Consider the following 21,893-nt stretch of genomic DNA (forward strand, 5'->3'; position numbering starts at 1 on the left):
CTACTTCCTACAATAAGATTTGCCAATCGTCAAAATAAAGGACAATGTAACTTCCTGAATGATAAACTACATTTAAATGAAAAAATACGATTTATGAAAAGTGACATTTATTTTTGTTTTTTTTTATAGAAAAAAAGAATGAAAAAATCCGAAATGATCAAAATTATTAATGATTCGTAAAATAGATAGCACCTATTATATAAGGAATACTGTATTGTCATGATATAGATCGCTTTTGGTTTTTGTACTGTTCATTTATATTTAATTTCTACAAAAGATGCAAATATTTACATTTAATCATAATACTTTTTTACTTCCATCAAAGATTAACTTGAAAGAAACGTTCCATCACGATTTTACTCGATTACAGTAGTCCGAATGTCATAATTATAAAACTTGCCCGCCGTTAAAAGCTAAAGTTTATATCCCTCCGGAGTTTTTTTTCTATATTCATGTATTATCATTTAGTTGTAAAATAAGTAAAAGTAATAAAAAAAAAGAAGTAATATATGTAGTAGTTGTATTGTTTCTTCTACAGTATACACTGATTAACACTATTTAAGGAACACCATTTATGGCTAAACAAGGGCTGTTTGTAAAACATGCATGCCCCCCATATGGGCTGTCATTTGTAGTGGCAGCCATTGTGTGGGTACGTTTTTTGTCACTGTGACCTTGACCTTTGATCTAGTGACCTGAAAATCAATAGGGGTCATCTGCCAGTCATTATCACTGTACCTATGAAGTTTCATGATCCTAGGCGTAAGCTTTCTGGAGTTATCATCCGGAAACCATTTTAGATATTGCAAAACTTTAACCAAGATTAAAGTTTTGGACAAACACAATTAATGAATAATTGTGACCCCATATGGGCTGTCAATTTTAGTGGCAGCCATTGTGTGAATACGTTTTTGTCACTGTGACCTTGACCTTTGACCTAGTGACCTGAAAACCAATAGGGGTCATCTGCCAGTCATGATCATTGTACCTATGAAGTTTCATGATCCTAGGCCTTATTATTCTTGAGTTATCCTCCGTAAACCATTTTACTGTTTCGAGTCAATGTGACCTTGACCTTTGACCTAGTGACCTGAAAATCAATAGGGGTCATCTGCCAGTCATGATCAATGTACCTATGGAGTTTCATGATCCTAGGCGTAAGCATTCTTGAGTTATCATCCAGAAACCATTTTAGATATTGCAAAACTTCAACCAAGGTTAAAGTTTTGGACAAACAATTAATGAATCACTGTGACCTTGACCTTTGACCTAGTGACCTGAAAATCAAAAGGTGTCATCTGCCAGTCATGATCAATGTACCTATGAAGCTTCATGATCCTAGGCGTAAGAATTCTTGAGTTATCATCCGGAAACCATTTTGCTGTTTCGAGTCACTGTAACCTTGACCTTTGACCTAGTGACCTGAAAATCAATAGAGGTCATCTGCCAGTCATGATCAATGTACCTATGAAGTTTCATGATCCTAGGCCTTATTATTCTTGAGTTATCATCAGGAAACCATTTTACTGTTTCGAGTCACTGTGACCTTGACCTTTGACAAAGTGACCTGAAAATCAATAGGGGTTTCATGATCCTAGGCGTAAGCATTCTTGAGTTATCATCCGGAAAATAAATTTACTATTTCGAGTGGTTTAAGTGTAAGAATTACTCCAAGGGTCAGTGGTTCGAGTGTACTTACATGTACCCCGGGTACGGTTAATATACTAAAATGTACCCGGGAAATTTAACGCTAAATCGGTCGTTGTCGGCTACTTTTTTTAAATTAATAATATTCACATATCAATTTTCTGTAAAATTGCATCTATATTATCGAAACTCTTACTCAAAAAGCATGTTCATGCAGTTGTTTTTTTTTAAAGAGAATTTGTTTAAGATAATCGGTAGCGCGTTTTACGACATCGAATTTTGGCTGGAATACAACTCGGGTACAGTCTAGTATCGACCGGGTACGATTAAGTATATTTACCGTACCCGGGGGTACATGTTAGTATACTTAAAAGAGTACCCGGGGTACACGTAAGTAGTACCCGAGCTGACAATGACCAATCGAGCGTTAATAAGCTTAATGCTATTTAATTTTGAATTGTTTATTACAATTGCTAATTTAGTGTCATATAAAATGATGATTTGCAGAGTTCTTGAAGCTGTTGAATTTAGATATGCATTTAAGATACTATGACTAAAATGTCCGAACCTTCTTCTAAGCGAAGGCGCGTGGAATCATCTCCTGAAGACAAAATCACACGGATCAAAGAGTCAGAGATGTTGCTTAAACCTACACTTAGATGCTTTCAGAGAAATACGGGATAGGAAAGTCAACGGCCGGGAATATCGTGCGAAAAGTTTGTGTACATATCGCATTGGTTGTTCTTATGTGATGCAATATGAATGAATGTTATATATAAATAAACTTTTAAAATTTGCTGAAAGTGTTTTTTTCCACATTAGGCTATGTAATTGACCTTCTGAAAGTAAAATAGTCCATTTCCCCTCTAAACCGGAAACCTTTTTAAACCGGAATTTCCTCTCGGTCCCGGATGTATCCAGTTTAGAGGGGTTGCACTGTACGACATCGGATTTGGGGTGGGAATAAAATTCGGGTACAACTTCACAGTCATTAAAGAAGAGATCAACCAAAAGAAGAATAACCCACAGGCTGTTTAAAGAACAATAGAACATAAATTAGAAACTTTATAGAAAATTATAGCCTAGTGCCAGTGGTCATTGAACAAATATGTGACGTCATTTACACTGATGTGACGTCATTGAACACATATGTGACGCCATTGAACACAGATGTGAGAATTGGTTAAAATATTAATGTCCTATTGCAGCTAAATACACATTGAAGGCAATTTCCTTTGAAGTCCCATGTGACCATCCACATTATTCGGCATATGAGCTGCGTCATTCAAAAACATGGGTCTTATGCCTTAACTGGGCAGCAAATACACTCTATGCCTGGAAGTCACACAAGATTCCATGGTGTCATAAACAGACAGGAAAGCTCCTTACCTGAGTGTGCAAATGCAAAGGCTGGTCTGGAGCTATGCTGGCCACATGGCAAAAGACCCATTTTCATGGGGCAGTTAATATGTAATAGTAGTACAATTTATACAAGAGACACATTTTATATATTAAGAGACATTACGAACACTTCTTAATGGATTCAATTTTTTCCTCTCATGGGACTGCATCCAACTAACAGAACTCACTGTATATCAAATACATGCACAATGTTATATAACAGGAAGCAGCATGTGTTTATCACATGTTCAAGTAATTTTCTGCATGTGTTGAATGCACACACTGATATAAACGGTATGTGTTTATGATTGGCATCAAATGAGTCGCGCTCTGTAAATATTGGTATTAATTCATGTGTGTAAAGTGTGGTCCAACATTAACCTGTGCAGTCCGCACAGGATATTCCCAGAGACGACACTAACCACCTTAACTTGATTTTCCCTAAGAAGAGACTTACTTTAAACAAAAAATACCATACAAGCAGAAAGTGTCATCCCTCATCAGCTTATGCAGACTACACAGGCTAATTTTGGACAAAACTTTACACACATGCATTAAGCCACGTTTTCTCAGAACGCGACTCAATTGTTTTCCTACAGTCTCTTCCTCAGAAAATGTCAGCTATTCCTTCTTCATAAATAGCCATAAACTTTGCGACAAAAGCCTCCAGGTGGTATATGGCCTTCTGCCCCATTTGCAGCCGGTGGTCTTAGTAGGCTGCTGTTTGGATCACCTCTGTCTTCAACTCCCCGTCACAATTGTTGATCACGTTCTGCAGAAGACCCTGTGAAATACACAGCAATAAAAAATATTAAATGTTTACATATAAAAAAACAAAATTCTGATGATTGTTGTCTGAGATTTTGTAAAGAAACGAAACGTATAACTGAAGGAAGAAACAGACAAACATCGATGGAAATAATATTTGGTTAAATTCATTGCAGACCTACACAAACTAAATTCAATCAAATAAGAATTCAGACTGATGGTTAAAGCAGTGACTATATGTTATCCCTTTTGGACAACAAGAATATCAGTGAAACTGATGGATGCTCCCCGATGATGCGCTTTGTCAATCTATGTGTTAATAACCACCTAAAAAAATCTATTATCAGCCTCTGTGACCTTGACCCCAGTGACCTCAAACCTCATCAAAAGGTAGACGTTTATGCAAGGTACATACATGCCAAATATTTAAGAGATCGGTAAAATAGTGAAGGCGCTATGAGAAACTGTAACAATAGTGACTGAAAAATGTATTATTAGCCTCGGTGACCTTGACCCCAGTGACCTCAAACCTCATCAAAAGGTAGAGGTCCATGCAAGGTACCGACGTGCCAAATATGAAAGCGATTGGTAAAGTATTGAAGGCGCTATGAGAAACGGTAGCAAAAGTGTGACGGAAGGAAGTCTATTATTAGCCTCGGTGACCTTGACCTTGACCCCAGTGACCTCAAATGTCATCAGAAGGTAGAGGTCTATGCAAGGTACCTACGTGCCAAATAAGAAAGCGATTGGTAAAGTATTGAAGGCGCTATGAGAAACGGTAGCAAAAGTGTGAAGGAAGGAAGTCTATTATTAGCCTCGGTGACCTTGATCTTGACCTCAGTGACCTCAAACGTCATCAGAAGGTAGAGGTCCATGCAAGGTACCTACGTGCCAATTTGAAAGCGATTGGTTAAGTATTGAAGGCGCTATGAGAAACAGTAGCAAAAGTGTGATGGAAGGAAGTCTATAATTAGCCTCGGTGACCTTGACCTTGACCCCAGTGACCTCAAACGTCATCAGAAGGTAGAGGTCCATGCAAGGTACCTACGTGCAAAATATGAAAGCGATTGGTAAAGTATTGAAGGCGCTATGAGAAACGGTCGCAAAAGTGTGACGGAAGGAAGGAATTACGGAACTACAAACTGGCAACTAAAGTCTATTATTAGCCTCGGTGACCTTGACCCCAGTGACCTCAAACGTCATCAGAAGGTAGAGGTCCATGCAATGTACCTACATGCCAAATATAAAAATTGAGTTTGCTTGAATCATACCTTACTTCAATTAAGACTGTTAATGATGTACACAGGCAAATGTGATTGCACAAGTGAGCAAAGTTCAAATTCCATGTGTCTGTACCTTCATAATGCCGTTGGCAGGTATGCAGTGTGTCAACATACCTTCATAATGACGTCGGCAGGTATGCAGTGTGTCAACATACCTTCATAATGACGTCGGCAGGTATGCAGTGTGTAAACATACCTTCATTATGACGTCGGCAGGTATGCAGTGTGTCAACATACCTTCATAATGACGTCGGCAAGTATGCAGTGTGTCAACAGCTCATACAGCCTGCCTCGAACCTCAAACAGTCTGAAATACAAAAGCACACATGAGAAAAACTTGCAAAAACTAAGGATTCAATTCTTTAAGTCCACCTGCGTCTCCACAACTTCATTATCACAGGACTCATTTATGTTTGAGATGCTTTTTCTGTCAATCTCTATAAGTTAAGTACTACAGGTCACTAAATTGAAAATAGGGTGGAGTGATAGTTGTTTTACCCATTCAAAAACAATTTTTGCACAAAAAAAATTGCAAAATATTGCTACATCTATTAAGCCAATAAACCAAAATATTTCCACAATGTCAAATGAGTATTCAATTATTCAGCCACTTAAGACGGATATGAACAACTATTTAAAGTGATATCAATCTCTATTACAAACATCCAAATTAAGGTTTCTAAATTCTAGCTATATATAGATGTACACTTTTAATCTCATACATTCAGGTAGTAGTACCTAAACCCAAAATATATTTCACTCTTGATACAGATAAAACCTACAACAAACAAATCAAACGCAAGCCAAAATAAAATTATCATTAATGAGTCCTGCAAATATCACCAGAAGCTCAGATTAATAATAATGCAATTAAGTGTTGCTGTGGGAAAACAGGGCTTAATGCATATGTGTAAAATGTCTCAGATTAGAATATTCAGTCTGAACAGGCTAATAAGGAACACCACTTACCGCTTTTATTGTATCTTTCATTAAAGGAAGTCTCTTTATAGCAAAGATCAAGTTAATGTGGAAAGTGTTGTAACTGATAAGCTTGTGCATACTGAACAGGCTCATCTGGGCCGACACTTAACATACATGACCTATTTTCCCAGAGCATGGCTTGATTGGAATGTCTAACGGGCCCGGTGTTCTGTGATACCCACCTCTTGGGGCTCTGCTGCTGGACTATCATGTGGGCTGTCTCTCTCAGGTAGACCTCCCAGTCTGGCTCACTGACCGTCTGGTCCCCACTGAACGGGTACCTGCAACCAGTCACCATATAAAAGACAGGGAACGTAAGATAGAAATTAATTGAATAGCCTCGAGCTATGATTTTTAGACAAATGTTCAAAACAAACAAAAGGGCCAGGGGCCCTTATGTGCACACTTCAGATCTCAAAATTGGGCAATAATTGTGGCATCTGAATTGTTGACAAGGTAAAATGTTGACGATTAACCACTAACAAAAGATTATCAAAAAAACTCACACTGAGCGTGTTGTGCTCAGGTCAGCTAATAAAAGGCCAACTAGAAACATTTGCGTTCTTAATCTCATAGCTTTAACCAAAAATTTATTTAATATACTGGCATGAAATTGTAAAAAGTAAACTTATTAATGATAGACTGCCTATAACTGCTTTTTGTGTTTTAAAATAAAACAGTAACAAAGTACAATTAATGTAAAAGTCATTATTGTTTGTAGGACATGTTTTGTTGCTTTTGTGGCTTGAGCGGTCAAATGTTGGATTTTTAAAAGCCAATGATGACAATGTTTGATCGACACCTGATTGTCTGCGCCTGCACAATGGCCACACCACTTACTGTTGGACCCTGCATGTCTCACACAACAGAAGAGCCCGGCACAGGTTACGGTTGCTCTTGTCAGCGATACGCCTTGCTAGTTCCATGGGCAGATTGAGTCCTTCCTTCTTACTCTTTGTCTGAAGTATCTGACACACCTGGGACAACATAATGGGCATACTTTGGTCAGGCTTGAATATGAATTGTTTATTTAGCAATATCAAATTAAAACAAGGGACAAAATTGTCACAAAACCAGGTTTTCAATTTGAAAAAAGTCTGATAAAGGGAGACAACTCAAACTGAACTGATTGTTTATAATTAACCCCATTTGTTTCAAAATAAATCTATTTTTAGTTGTGGCGACCTTGACCAAGGAGATATTGACGTTATTCTTTCGTGCGACAGACCGTCCAATGATGGTGAACAAATGTGCCAAATGATTTTAAAACCTCACAATGAATGACATAGTTATGGCCCGGACAAGCTCATTGATGGCCATTTTTGACCTTTGAACTCAAAGTAAGACCTTGATCTTAGAGATATTGACGTAATTCTTTCGCAAGACACACCGTCTAATGATGGAGAACAAATGTGCCAAATGATTTTAAAATCTCACAATGAACGACAAAGTAATGGCCCGGACAAGCTTGTTACGCCCGCCCGCCAGCCAGCCCGCCGGCATTCGCCAATCTAATAACCAGCTTTTTCCTTTGGAAAACCTGGTTAAGGATATTATGATTTCATTATTTATACTGCATCAGTGTTTGGAGGTGGGGGGGGGGTCAAATTTGGGGCCCCATTCCTTATTTCAACCAGTATATATTTTTCCCAGATTAGAAGATCTATCTAACATTTCCATTTGAAAGCTAAAACAAATATTCTTATTTGAAATGTAAGCTCATCTTAATATTCAGCTCAATGCTGTGATTGTAAAGTAATGTAAACACACCTTTATTATCAATTTTTCAGTAGAAATAAGCAAAATTTAACATTTAAATGTCTTAATTTTAGTCAAAACAATGTGACTCTTCCCAATCAAAGGTGCCCCTGCCAAAATGGTTTTGAAATGGTGAAAAAACAGAGAGCATATTTGCTGCATTCAACAAAGTTAACTTCAGCTCTAGGGATGATATTTCATGATGCAGTTGTGATAATGCAATAAGTCATATATGACACAGCAAACTGAGCTCACTACAGTTCCTATTTAAATCAAATATTGAATTCCAAGGTCCCTTTATCTTAAATGCAAGAGGCTTTTAACCCTTTTCCACTCAGAAGCAAAGTGAAAATGGCTATGTGCAAACAGCATTAACCAGAACAGCCTGCGAGTAACTCACAGTCTGTTCAGGTTTTATGCTGTTTGCTGCTCATCAGTATCTAAGGGTTGGAAATGAAGCCTTTAAACATAAATATAGTAAGAAAGTTTTTAATTAAATTTTACTTTCTGAGGGACTACAAATGTGTCAAAATACTTATCTAAGTGGTAAATGGTTAAAACCCGTAGCTAGTCAACTCGTACCTAAGTCAACTCGTACCTTCGGTCAACTCGTACCCGATTTGGTCAACTCGTACCCGATTTTTGGTCAACTCGTACCCCCACTAGTCAACTCGAACCCGAATTGGTCAACACGTACCCTCCTAAAAATTATTTATATATATCAAAGAAGTGAAATATGTTTTTTTATTTTATGCTTTCCGGTGGTTTATAGAGAAATATCAGTGAAATAAAAGTGGTATTTCACTGTTATAAACAGTGAAAAATAACAATGAAAAATATCGATATTTTTTCACTGTTTTACTGTGAAATGACGTCATTTTTTCGACAAAATGACGTCATAAATCCAGAGAAATTATCCAGTTAAACTGTTTTACAATGTAAATAAACGTTGAAAACGGATAAAATAAAAAGAATATTTGTTGGATTCGATGGATTATCGATTTTAATTCACTCTTTATCATAAAAAATTACATATTTTCACTCGTGGCTGCGCCACTTGTGAAAATATTATTTTATATGATCACTCGTGAAATAAAATCGATATTCCATCGAATCCAACAAATATCCTCTATGTATATGTTTTTGAAATGAATATAGATAAAGGTTATAAAAAATATGTTTGTTTTTTTCAAAAGTAGACAAGTTCATCATTTTTCACACGTGTATAATTATAAACGACGTGTATGTCGGCGTTTTGTTTGATAAATTGTGACTAATAACAACTTTATGACAACAGGACCGTCGGCGATTTGTTAAACAATTTGTTTGTCATGCATCTAAAATGTACGAGTTGACCAAATCGGGTACGAGTTGACTAGGGTACAAGTTGACTTAGGTACGAGTTGACTGGCATTCATAAAAACATGTATGCCACCTAACTTGCAGTTGTGTCATCAAAATGTGAAATTGTTAAATATTTTGTATTACCCCTGTGACCTTAATTTGCAAGGGGCTCTGTAAAGACTAACAAGCTAAAAAAATTATATGAGCATCTGTGCAGTCTGGGCCCGTATTCACCAACAATTCTTTAGCAATTCATAGACTTAAGAATAAAGAAAATTCTTTAGTCTAAGAAAAAAATATTAAAGTCTTATTCTACCACGGCACGTGACTTGTTTTCTATATACAAAGAAGGAAAACTACCGTTGGTTATAACCCCGATATACCAACGGTTGTTTTAAGTGACGTCACTTTGCAAACCCTTTATTAGTGTTATCCGAGATGGAGCTATACGAACGATATCGTTTTTTTCCGGCAACTGAATTTGCCTTACTGAATTTAGTTGTTCAGTCGCTGGACTTTGGAGAAATTCCCCTCTCCTGCCAATCCAGCAGCTATGTGTTTTCCTGCTAGTTGCAATAATCCAACTCCCAGCTATTGACCCTACGGGTCTGAGCTGTACGTATGCGGTCCATACAATCACCGAAAAGCACCGAAAAGCACCGAATAGCACCGAAAAGCACTCAATTTCTCTCTATATATATGCAATATATCGTTTCTAGTGTGTGTTAACGAGTTTAATTAGTAATTAATGGTTATTTGATTGTATGTTTATACTACATTGTGCCCAAAATGGTAAATATCGGCAATTACCGACCGAAAAGCACTTCATGTGAAGACCGAAAAGCACTCAATTTCTCGCTATATGTATGAATATTTGCGTTTCTATTGTGTGTAAACGGTTTAAATTAGTTATAAATGGTTATATTTCATGCATATTTATACTACCTTGTGTTTATTATGAGGTATTAATGCCCAAAATTGGATAAATATCGGCAATATACCGACCGAAAAGCACTTCATGTGAAGATCGAAAAGCACTCCCGCGACCGCAGAGAATCACCGAAAAGCACTCAAGTTCTCTATATATACATGAAAGTTAACTATAAGGGCCGATTTTAATGGATTGAAAAGATGTACATATTTATTTAGTCAATGTCTGTTCAGATTAAAACTTAATTTTAAGGTCTGAAGTCATCATTAACAACTTGTGAACGAACGGCCGGTACGCTTCTTTAATCAGCACAAAGCAGTTTGGAAATAGATTTTCGCACCTTCAATTAATTATATTCCAGATAATGATGAGAAGTTGTGTTATGATCGGCGCCTTTCATTCATGTCCGATCAGTGCGGCTCGTGTGAATTAATGTACAGTTTTGTTGAATTACATGTGCTCAATTAATTATTCGATGTATGATGTGAATCTAATCTTAGTTTTAGTGCAGATTCGTTCATACGACACAAAGACACTATTTTATTTTACGGATCATTTCGGTTTAGAGGACTGAGACAGTCATGTTAAATATCGAATATAATATATATTTTTTATAAACAACTGGTAGCAAGTTATAAATATATCGGCAATGTACCAACTGAAAAGCACTTCATGGTGTTTATCATTTTATACGTAAATTGATGTATATGTTTCAAGTATTTCTTATTGACAAAAACGCACATGGTTGCCGGGTCCTTTTCTCGTATGTACTCATAAAAGCTCAGAGCATTCAAGACGAACTACAAGATGCTGCTGACGAGTTGGCAGAGCAATTGCTCTACAAGCTCGTCGATTTATTCAGTTTCCAGATCCACAAGAGTGCACAACAATTCAATCAAAATTCCAGTCCGTTGCCGGTGAGTGATTTGTGTTTTTCTTAATGACCTTGACTGAGAAAAATAATAAAGGGAAAGCATTCACAGTTGCATTAATTTACGGGGGCATTGTCGTCGTTAAGGCATTGTCCAGCCATTCCAGTTATAAAGGCGCCATTTGCTATACAAACTAACAATTTTTGAAGGTTTGCAATTAACATTTGTAGTTTTAATTTTGGTAAAAATAACATTTCACAAACATGATACTAATATTTGGTACATAAAAGTTGTATCGGTACCGACATATTTGCATGTAAAGTATAATACCGAATTCAGAAGTAACGGAGGTTAAAACAATAACTTGGTCCAGTTTAAAAACTGGAAAAACCTATTTTAGGATGAACTTGAGACTATACACTTCCAATTGTTGAATAAAACATGCATTTTGCCAACAGTTGAAACAGTTTGCGAAGTCAACCTTTGTCTACATTTCGAAATTAGCAAGATTACAAGATTGATAAATTAGCTATTAATATTTTTCCCGATAAAAACATGTTTATTTTTTTTCGTCAAATCAAGATAATGCCTAAGAAAGATATATTTCGAACATCCATAGACACCTTGGTGTCAAACATTTAAGACTCAAATAAAATTTCTAAAAATCAGCATTTCTGATTTTTTCTTAAGTCGGAAAATGTGCTACTGGTATAAAATAACGGAAGTTAAAGGTTTGCTAGCTAACTTTTACTAATTTTTTAAACAATCCAAAAACAAACACAAGAAACAAAATACGTAATTTTAACTGCAATAACACTATAATATTTTATTATTATCATATATAAAATATCTAAGTGTCTTATCAAGAGGTTCATATGCGCTAATAACATTTATCATTAACTTCTACATACATCTGATCAAATCCACTTACTATAATTACCACAATTTAACCATAAAATTTAAGTTGCATGCATGACTATGGTTTTCACTCAAAATGGCATGTATACATATCTTTTTAAAAGTTCAAAATTGCACAAATCTGCATAACATGGACACTTGTAGAGTTGTTACGCAGTTAATATGTAACGGAAGTTAAGTAACGGACGTTTATTTTTCACATTTTTCGTTCGCTTAAATATTGATTTCAATCGTTTGTCCCTTGTAATAGGAATACAGAATCACTTAAAAGAAAATCAATTAGAATCCAATTCATGCACTTGGTTGTTTTTAATTCAGTTCTTTTTCTTGAGAGGCAGAAACATTCCTTTTGCATAACTCTTCAAGCAAATCCGTGATTTCATTGCCCAGTTTGTAAAGTCTTTTTCTTGACCCTGACACATGCGGCTCCGGTACTTTCATCTAAATGTCTTGGGCAGGTATCCATGCTATGTCTGCCTTTGTTGGCCATCTGAAACTGGTTTCTCGTGTCCCTATCTCTTCCATAAAGTTTATCTTAACTCGATCTTCTGATTTAGCGATCTCACTAATCCGACCAATGTACCATTCTTGTTCAAAATCTGCAGCACAAAAATCACCTTCTTCAACATGAATCGATTTCTTCTCAGATTCATCTGTGTTTACATCTTTGTCAACATTTTGAGGACTATTACTATCTTCTTCTGGTGGTGTCTTTGTCGCTGTAGCCTTAAGAGCGCTTTTGACTTTCTGATCTGATTTACTTTTTGTCTTCAACAGTTCATGAACAGTCCAACCACCGCATTCAGAATTAACCATGTCTGATTTGCAACCTGTGCATGAGCATGACAATTCTCTGGTCGCTATTGAAGTATTTCCGATAGGAACAACAGCATGAAGTTTAAAAGTCCCTTTTACTGCTTTGATGTTTTCATTTCTAGTTTTAAGATCATCGGCCGATGTTTCGTACATCTCTTGAGATATATAATAGTATGTCACTGCAGTTTCATTTTCAGACTGATTTGCTGCCCATGAGAAGAAATCCTGCGCATTCTGGATTACTACTTTGCCTTGCTTTATAGCCATGTCTGCTGAACGTTTAACACTACCGCCCAACCCATCACACGGGCCCTTCCCATGACCGCTCTTTAGGTAATCCCAGCTTCCACTAACTCCAAATAATGTTTCATGTCTTGTTAAAAATTCGAATATGCTCTTGTTCCGATATTGTGATGTGGGAGAATCGGTAAGGTAATGTATGTGCTTCAAATTTGGATATTCAGACTTTACTATTGGAACTAGATTTGACACCATAGAAATAACCATTCCTGCATAGTGCATGTTAAGATCAGATATCCCTACGATACTCTTATGCGTTTTATCATGAGTCTTTGGGAAATATGCAACGCTGGTATGCAGGGTAACTTGTTCACTTGTCCAATAAGCTGATTGCACTTCGTCAAGTGCGGTGCACGTTAAGTTTTCAGCAAAGTCCATCCATATAAGAACATGGCCATTTTCTAGATTTTCACGACGACGTCTCATTTGACTATATTGATTTTTTACTCGGTCAACATGAGCCCTAAATTCTTTCACGTCCTTTGTAAACATTTCAATAAACTCTGCCCTTGTAATTTTAGTCTGGACTTGCTTCCATCTCATTTTCCCAAATTCATCAACTCGTTTCCACTCTGTAAATGTTACATGGGACCCATGTATTTGTCTGAGCTTCTCCTGTATGTCTGCATCGGTGTTGTTCTGTATAAAATTATCAGGGTTTTTTGTTCCAGCTTCATCTTGAATTGCCTTCATTTTCAATGCAATGTTTTGATGACGCGAGCACAAACATGTATTTCGACTGCTGAAATTTACCAATAAAACATGTTTTGGTCTCAAACTACTGAATGTTGACCTTGAAATCTTGATATCCGGGTATTCTAACATAAACTTTGCATGTGAATTGTGCAGATAGTCAGTCAATATTCTCTTTTGGTGTTTCTGCTTCTGGTCTTTTTTTCCGTGCATGGTCACACAATTATCCTCACGTTGAAGGAATTCACGAACTTTTCTCTTGACAAGCTGACTTCTACTTGATTCTTTTTTGTTTTGACCTGCATTGTTTAGCTTTCTACTTATACCCAGCATCTTCCCAAATGCTCGTACACATTTATATTTCTTTGCTATTTTCAGTTTACAGTTTTTCAAAGCATTCGTTGCTTTGATTTCTTCGTTTAAAACATGAAACTGTAGTAGTTTTTTCTTACATTTTGTGTGACGTTTGGGTGTTAATCCTGAATCTCTTAAATCCATATTTGCCTTTGTGTTTGGTGTAAACGTTTCTGTAGTGTTATTTGACTTTGCAGGATCTTTCCTCGGTGTTTCGCTTGTTGCAGGGTTGGGAATGTCTGTGATATCAATGGAACAACCTTGCATATCAGGATTACCACTTGCATTTCGTTGAGATGTACTGTTACTTGGACTCTGTCTTGTGTCTGATGTTTTGTTTTTGGTCTGTCTTGCTCTCTCTAACCGTTTCTGTATACGTTTCTTCTCTGTCTTTAATTGTGCATTTAATAATTCAAGTTCTTTAATCTGCTTTTCAGCCATTTCTAACTCTTTGCAAATCACTCTCTTCCCAGCTTTAGATACCCTTTTTTGTTTGAAATCCAGTTTAATTGTTAGAGTGCCTTTGTCATTACTTCTTGTTTGTACTGATTCTTTGTTTAAAACTGCATCTAGTTCTTCCTTTTTCTTTTCATTGTGTCTCTTTACCCTTTTTAGTGTTTCTTTACGTCTTTTCTTGGCTTCTGTGTCACTCAACAGAGCTACTGGTATGTATGACTTTCGTTTTCTCTCCCTTTCTTTCTTGGCATAACTTCCAGACTCTTTTTCCTTATTTTCTCTGTATCTTTTCTGGATATCAGCCCTTGACAGAGGCATCCTACAAGTATATATATATAAGAACATTTTTTAAGACATATTGCGCAAAATCTAGCTCAATTTTACACAGGTTAAACTTTTAAGAGGTAAGGGGTTAAAAATTAACTTCCGTTACATTTCATTTTAACATTTTGTGCTAAATATCTATACATTGCCAAAATGTTATACAACACTGGAATACTTATTCTATGACTATTTACTTACTGCAAATTTATAATGATAAAAAAATCTAGGACACATGTATAATAATTCAAAATGACCACAATTTGCAATTGTTTTTAACTTCCATTATTTTTAGAAATTTATACCAATATCCAAAAATGATTTCTGGTAACGTACATAGGTTTCCAAAGAAAGAGTATGCATACAAACAAATATCATAGAGCCAAACTAAAAATTAACCCAAAAACTTTAGTTATTTATACGATTAAGTGCTTTCATTTTTTTATTTACTTCCGTTACAAAGTCGTTTATGAGCTGTGAATTTGTTATTGCACGAATTATGAAAATATTTGTTTAGAATATGTTTTGGTTGTAGTCTACAGTATGTTAAAACAAACTCATAAGTAAACATAACAAAAATGCTTATCAACAAAATCAAAACATAAAGCAAAGAAAATAAACATTTTACTAACCTTCAGTTAAATCGGTGGAAGCGATGTAAAAAGTACAACCTTTCCAATGTCAACCGTCATTAACTTTTACGTCATAATTCAAAATTTGTGACGTATGCAATGTACCAGGGTTAAGAACTAGTGCTATAAGCTTTATTGCATAGAACAAATTATCGATTTTATAACGGAGGTTAATAATCACGGAAGTTAATAATATTGAGTTAAACTAAGCGTTTTCTCATAAACCGATATATTGGATAAGACAAGTCTGTCTTTTTCTTCAAGAAGACAGTCATGTGATTAATAAAACATTATATAGCAACCGGGATATATGTAAAACACATGTTAAATACGGTCACGGCAGTTAATTTACATTTTATCCATATTTAATTTGGTCTAAAGGAAGAACAATCAAGTTTAAATCTATCTGATAAGTTAAATTGCATCGTTATACTTCAACATACAGTTTTTATTTCGTGTATAAGCCCACTAGTTCGTTCGTGATATTGCTTAGTATTCAGATAACGGAAGTTAAGAGCATTTTGGCGACAATTATCAAACTTGATTACTAAAAAAATAAAGTGGTGTGAATAAATCAATTTAAAGTGTTGAAAGTCAAGAAATACTATCCAATGTTATGTTAATTGTTTTATTTTATGATTGGTAACAATTCTATTTGTCATAAACTATTCATTCGCGATGTTACTCATCAAAGCGACACACAAATTGCCGAAATATTCGTACTGCACTTTTCAATTATAAACTTTTTTTCAATTCAAAAGCCCATTAAAAATTATCTGAAATAACGAGTAATAGTACAAACTTTGCACCAAATACTAAATAAATACATTTTCTGCATTATTTTTGAAAAGAAAACACCAAGACACACGAAGACACATGGGTATATAAATGGCGCATAAATTTCTGGAATGGCTGTGTCGTCGTACTACATGTATCACGAACAATATATGATTTCATGTAAGATTAAGAATCAAATGATTAACACACCTTTTTAATTTAGTTACTTTTCTCACTGTATTTGTTTTATGTACAAGATAAGTACTGATGCAAAGCATCAAGGGTCGTCGGGAATTTCAGTGTAAAAGGCACTCAATGAAGTTACATGGACAGATTTTTTATGTCCCCAACTATAGTAGTGGGGGACATATTGTTTTTGCCCTGTCTGTTGGTCTGTCTGTTGGTCTATTTGCGGCAACTTTAACATTTTGCAATAACTTTTGCTATATTGAAGATAGCCACTTCATATTTTGCATGCATGTGTATCTCATGAAGCTGCACATTTTGAGTGGTGAAAGGTCAAGGTCAAGGTCATCCTTCAAGGTCAGAGGTCAAATATATGCGGCCAAAATCGCTCATTTTATGAATACTTTTGCAATATTGAAGATAGCAACTTGATATTTGGCATGCATGTGTATCTCATGGAGTTGCACATTTTGAATGGTGAAAGGTCAAGGTCAAGGTCATTCTTCAAGGTCAGATGTCAAATATATGTGGCCCAAATCGCTTATTTTATAAATACTTTTGCAATATTGAAGATAGCAACTTGATATTTGGCATGCATGTGCATCTCATGGAGCTGCACATTTTGAGTGGTGAAAGGTCAAGGTCAAGGTCAGAGGTCAAATATATGTGGCCCAAATCGCTTATTTTATGAATACTTTTGCAATATTGAATAAAGCAACTTGATATTTGGCATGCATGTGTATCTCATGGAGCTGCACATTTTGAGTGGTGAAAGGTCAAGGTCATCCTTTACAAGGTCAAGGTCATCCTTCAAAGTCAAACGTCATATAGGGGGACATTGTGTTTCACAAACGCATCTTGTTTCTACTGTAAATATTAATATATTGGCCGATTATTTTAAACAAAATAGAAAATGATACTGGTATAACCATTATCTATGACTTTGTGTTATAACCCCCAAATAACCATTATTTATGATGCTGTGTTATAACCCCCAAATAACCATTATCTATGAATTTGTGTTGTAACTCCCAAATATTTCATAGTTCATTTTATTTACATTGGTTTCCTTTTTTTACTGGTATCCGTGTGCAGTTTTTATTAATGGAACAGAACTGTGTAGGTTTTAAAAAATCTGCTTCATCTTGTAAGCGTAATTTCATATTTTTCTCAACTTCAAGGGGAGATGATTCTGAACTTATTCTTACGTTGCTCAGTTACGAAAGGGGTTTAGTACTCATTGATATGAAAACACTGTAAAAGTTTGAAAAAAATGAATGAAAACTGTAAATTGTATAAAGAACCTGCATCTCACAATACTTTGAAATTCAGTAAAAGATCATAATAGATTTATTGCTCCGATATTCATCATTTTCAATAGGGTTCGAGTAATACTGATATAAAAACACTTAACAAGTTTGGAAAGATTCAGACGAAAGTTGTGAAATCTTTTAAACAAGTGGAAATTGTTTAATTTGTCAAATGTAATAGAAAAAACTTCTGGACTTATTGTCCCGATGTTTTTCATTTTAAATGAGGTAAAAATGCTCATTGATATGAAGACACTGTAAGTTTGGAAAGAATGTGATGAAAAATGTTGACATAATCACCTAACCAAGCAGTTTTTCACTTTTATTTTTAAATTCAAAGAGACATCATTCTGGACTTATGGTCCGATATTGCTCATATAGAGTTTGGGTTGGGTCCTCATTGACAAAAAAAAAACTGTGAAAGTATGTGAACAATCGGATGAAAATTTTGGACTTCGAACAAGGATTTCAAAATTTCTCAAATTCTAAGGAAGATAACTATGGACGTAATGGTCGGATAATGCTAAAGGGCCCATACCACCTGGATAGAAATACGTGTCGCGCTTCGCGCTCTATATGTGGTTCTTAAAAAAACTCCGAGGAGTGCTTGACTCGAGGGAAACGGGTTGCTGGGACATAGCTCCTCCTTGATTAGCGGCTGCTTCCTTTATCGCAACTCATTGTTACAATCAATAATACGTGTCGCGCTTCGCGCTCTTTATGTGGAAGGGATAGGCCTATGATAGACAACCATAAAAATACATGGATAAAAGATGTGTTGTTTGCATTTTTTTGTTAATATTAAAACACGTGTACTTTTTATAAGATATTAAAGTGATGTAAGAAATTTTAATTAACATTGTCACCACGTTGCATACATTAATTTTAATAAAAATGTCCAGTTGTAGTAAAATGAATTTTAAAATCTCTACATAAAATAAAGCTTTATTATATTTATTAACCTGACTGAAAAAATTGTCAGCCGCCAAACTGTTCCGTTCGTGCCGGAACCCGGGATTGAACCGGGGGGGGGCTTTAGATGACTGTTGCGTAAACAACTTCATTCTAACACTCTCCCAACTGAGCTATTCCGGCTGACATTCACTTATGTACTGCTATTTGGTGAAAATGTGTATACCGATCGTTATTATATGTCTATTAATAAACTAATACATTGTACGTTTTCGTACCTACGCCTTCCAATAGGTCGTCAAATATCGTACTACATTGATTCTCCACTAAATTAGCAAATTAGAAAAATCACAAAATAAAAATATTTTGATTATGTTTTGTTATTATACAAAACATCATTTCTTTTTATACAAAATAAGAAAGTTTCGCGTATTTGACCAGTCCCTGTGATCTTTCGCCTGTGATCAGTTGTGGATCAGTTAATAATTAAAACAATTAGCTTTGCATTATTGGCAAAAAATGTTTAATAAATGTAATAGGCACAAATGCAGTACTTATTTACACTAAATTACACAAAAAATCACCACTATGCAAGATATTCTTAAAACAAAAATATATGCATTGATCCGTAAAATAATTTCTCCTCCCATAAGCGAAAAAAAATGCATAACATACTAGTCGCCGCCCTCCAGGGCGACGCCAATAGTTTGGTACATTCTGCGATTATGCCTAGGGCAAGTTCACAGGGGAAAGAGCATATGTAAACATAAGGGTAATGCCACCCGAATTTAGTCCAAATTGGATATTTGTTTCATTTCATTCCTAATTCGCAGTTATTGTAATATGATATCTTCAATCTTTACTGTAAATGCCATTTAGATTTCACTCTATGGCATATTACAGTGTAATGATTAAATAATTAAACATTCATGTACCCTTCTTTTAATATCATTTCACTTTTGGTTTTAGCATGGTAACCCCCACACCTATATTTATCTGTCTTTGTAATGTCCCCCCCCCCGCAAAGGAGGTGTGGGATTATAACAAACCTGTTAGTCCGCCCCTCAGTCTGTAGGTCCTCGATACTTATTTTTTTCCGCTCCATATCTGCAAGACCATTTTTTGCACATTGTTATTAAAAATTGTACTCCAATGTTACGGAAATAAAGACATTGTGCTGAAGAAATGATTCAGTCATGCCAGCTAAATATCATTTACTTGTCATAAATAAATCAACATAATTGTTCAAAACCATATACTGGGGGCCTTGTTGATGTTCACATGTAATGTGTGAGTTAATGTAAGTACTAGATATGCGGACCATGGTATTAAGGCACATGTACTACTTATAGTAGTATAAGCATAAGCATTGATATAACCACTACATATTCTGAAATTGTGTTTTGAATAAAACATATTCAGGAAATCTCTGAAATAAGTAGTATATATAATGATAAGTGTCTATGGGAAATGAATTCAATGTAAAAACATAATAACTTGAATAACAAATAATAATAGCACTTTATTGTAACAGCAAATATGAATAAAGGAATATCTATATTCACACACATTTTTATGGTGAAACAAACAAACATGAACACTGATTGCATTGTAAATTTAACTTATCTAACATTATTTTTTATTCACAGGATCCAAATGTAATCTGTTTGATCGATGGTACCCACATACGGATTCAAAGGCCAAAGGACAATGAAGGAGATTTCATCAATAGGAAATGCTATTATTCTTTGAATGTGCAAGTATGTTCTATTTTTTGCTATTATCACAACAAAGTTTTTAAGAACTCATATCTGTATATATTTTTTTTACTGATGTATGACAGTTACTAATATTAAATAATTAAATATTCTATTTTTAATAGCACTAACATTCCACTGAAAATTTTACATAAGCTGTATTATTCAATCAATATTTTTATAACAATACAGTAGTCAGACTTTTGGGAATTTTACAACGGATGTGGTAGTTTACAAACATAATTGTCTAATAAGGTTCACTGTGGGCTAATACTATCAAAAATCCAAACAAATAAATTTAAAGATAGTAAGCTTATTTGCATATTGATATAAACATCATACTTATTTTTTAATTTATGCATGCTTTAATGGCCTTACACATAGCCTGATCTATGAAGCCATATACAATGTAAATACATTGGCATGTTCATATTCAGATATATAACGAAATACAGTTAACACCAAAAATGATACTTCTTATCAAAAGCTACCCATTTGCACACATAAGTTATATATACATAGACAAATTGTGTATCGTTTAAAAGTACAATTGTTTATAGTCCACTATAATATCAGTATAATTAAAAATAATATTATAATAAATTACTAATTGTTATGTTATAGTTAGATGGTATGTGGCCACAACAAAAAAGAGCGGAGCTTAACTGCTTAATGGCCAGGAAGCACACATGACACTAGAATATGGAGAGTGTCATCTACGTAACCAGTTTGAAGAAGGTAGCTATCAGATACGCATGTCTATGGTTATGACCAATCAAATTAAATACAACTTGTTTCATAAAAGCTTAAATACATTTTTTTTAAACAACACAATAGGATTTAATTAACAAAATGTGTTATGAATAATTAAAAAAATAAAGTCATAAATTGTGCAGTATGATAATAGGTAATGGTTAAATATGTTAAATTCATTCTCATTATATTGCAAAAAGGATAAACCCTTGTGACATTTACCTAAAATTGCTAAGCCTAAGTGTACACATTGATTAATTTTATGAACAGAATGTTTTATTTCTGAACAGGAGCTCATAATAGCTTCATTCTCGGAAACTCTGTGTATCCATGTACACCCTACCTGATGACTCTTCCCAAACCCCGAAACACACAATCAAGAAAAGATTAATCTGGCTCTGTGTAAAACAATAGTGCTTGAGGAGCAGACTTTTTGTATAATGAAAAGATTTGAGATACTGCATTACAGGATTAGAACCGACTTGGCGACAGCAGTGACATATATCACTGCATGTGTAGTAATGCACAATTTTGGGATTGAACATGGAGATATCCCTGAAAAGGATTATTTGGCTGATGGTGATGACAAACAAGTTGTTGATGAAAATGTTGAAATAAATGCAAACCATGTTGGAAACATTGTTATACAACAGTTTGTCAACAGATTTTTCAATGTAACAATGGTGAAAAAATAACATCCATTATTTAAGTAGGAATAACATT

At 35.0% G+C, this 21,893-nt stretch overlaps 2 protein-coding genes across 2 annotated transcripts in view; both read right to left on the bottom strand.

The window, feature by feature from the left end:
• Positions 1-21,893, bottom strand: part of LOC127878313 (multiple epidermal growth factor-like domains protein 6) — a 105,794-nt gene that overhangs the window by 34,160 nt on the left and 49,741 nt on the right. The gene's annotated exons all lie outside the window — the stretch shown is intronic.
• On the bottom strand, positions 3,686-15,545 carry LOC127877909 (replication factor C subunit 3-like). Its single transcript, XM_052424231.1, has 5 exons — positions 15,476-15,545; positions 6,921-7,057; positions 6,263-6,361; positions 5,337-5,406; positions 3,686-3,832 (listed from the first exon to the last, which is right to left on the bottom strand). Exons 2-5 carry the CDS (start codon positions 7,004-7,006, stop codon positions 3,758-3,760), a joined length of 330 nt encoding a protein of 109 aa, XP_052280191.1. The 5' UTR covers positions 7,007-7,057; positions 15,476-15,545; the 3' UTR covers positions 3,686-3,757.

The sequence above is a fragment of the Dreissena polymorpha genome, chromosome 4 (genome assembly GCF_020536995.1).
Source record: "Dreissena polymorpha isolate Duluth1 chromosome 4, UMN_Dpol_1.0, whole genome shotgun sequence".
NCBI classification, from domain to species: domain Eukaryota; kingdom Metazoa; phylum Mollusca; class Bivalvia; order Myida; family Dreissenidae; genus Dreissena; species Dreissena polymorpha.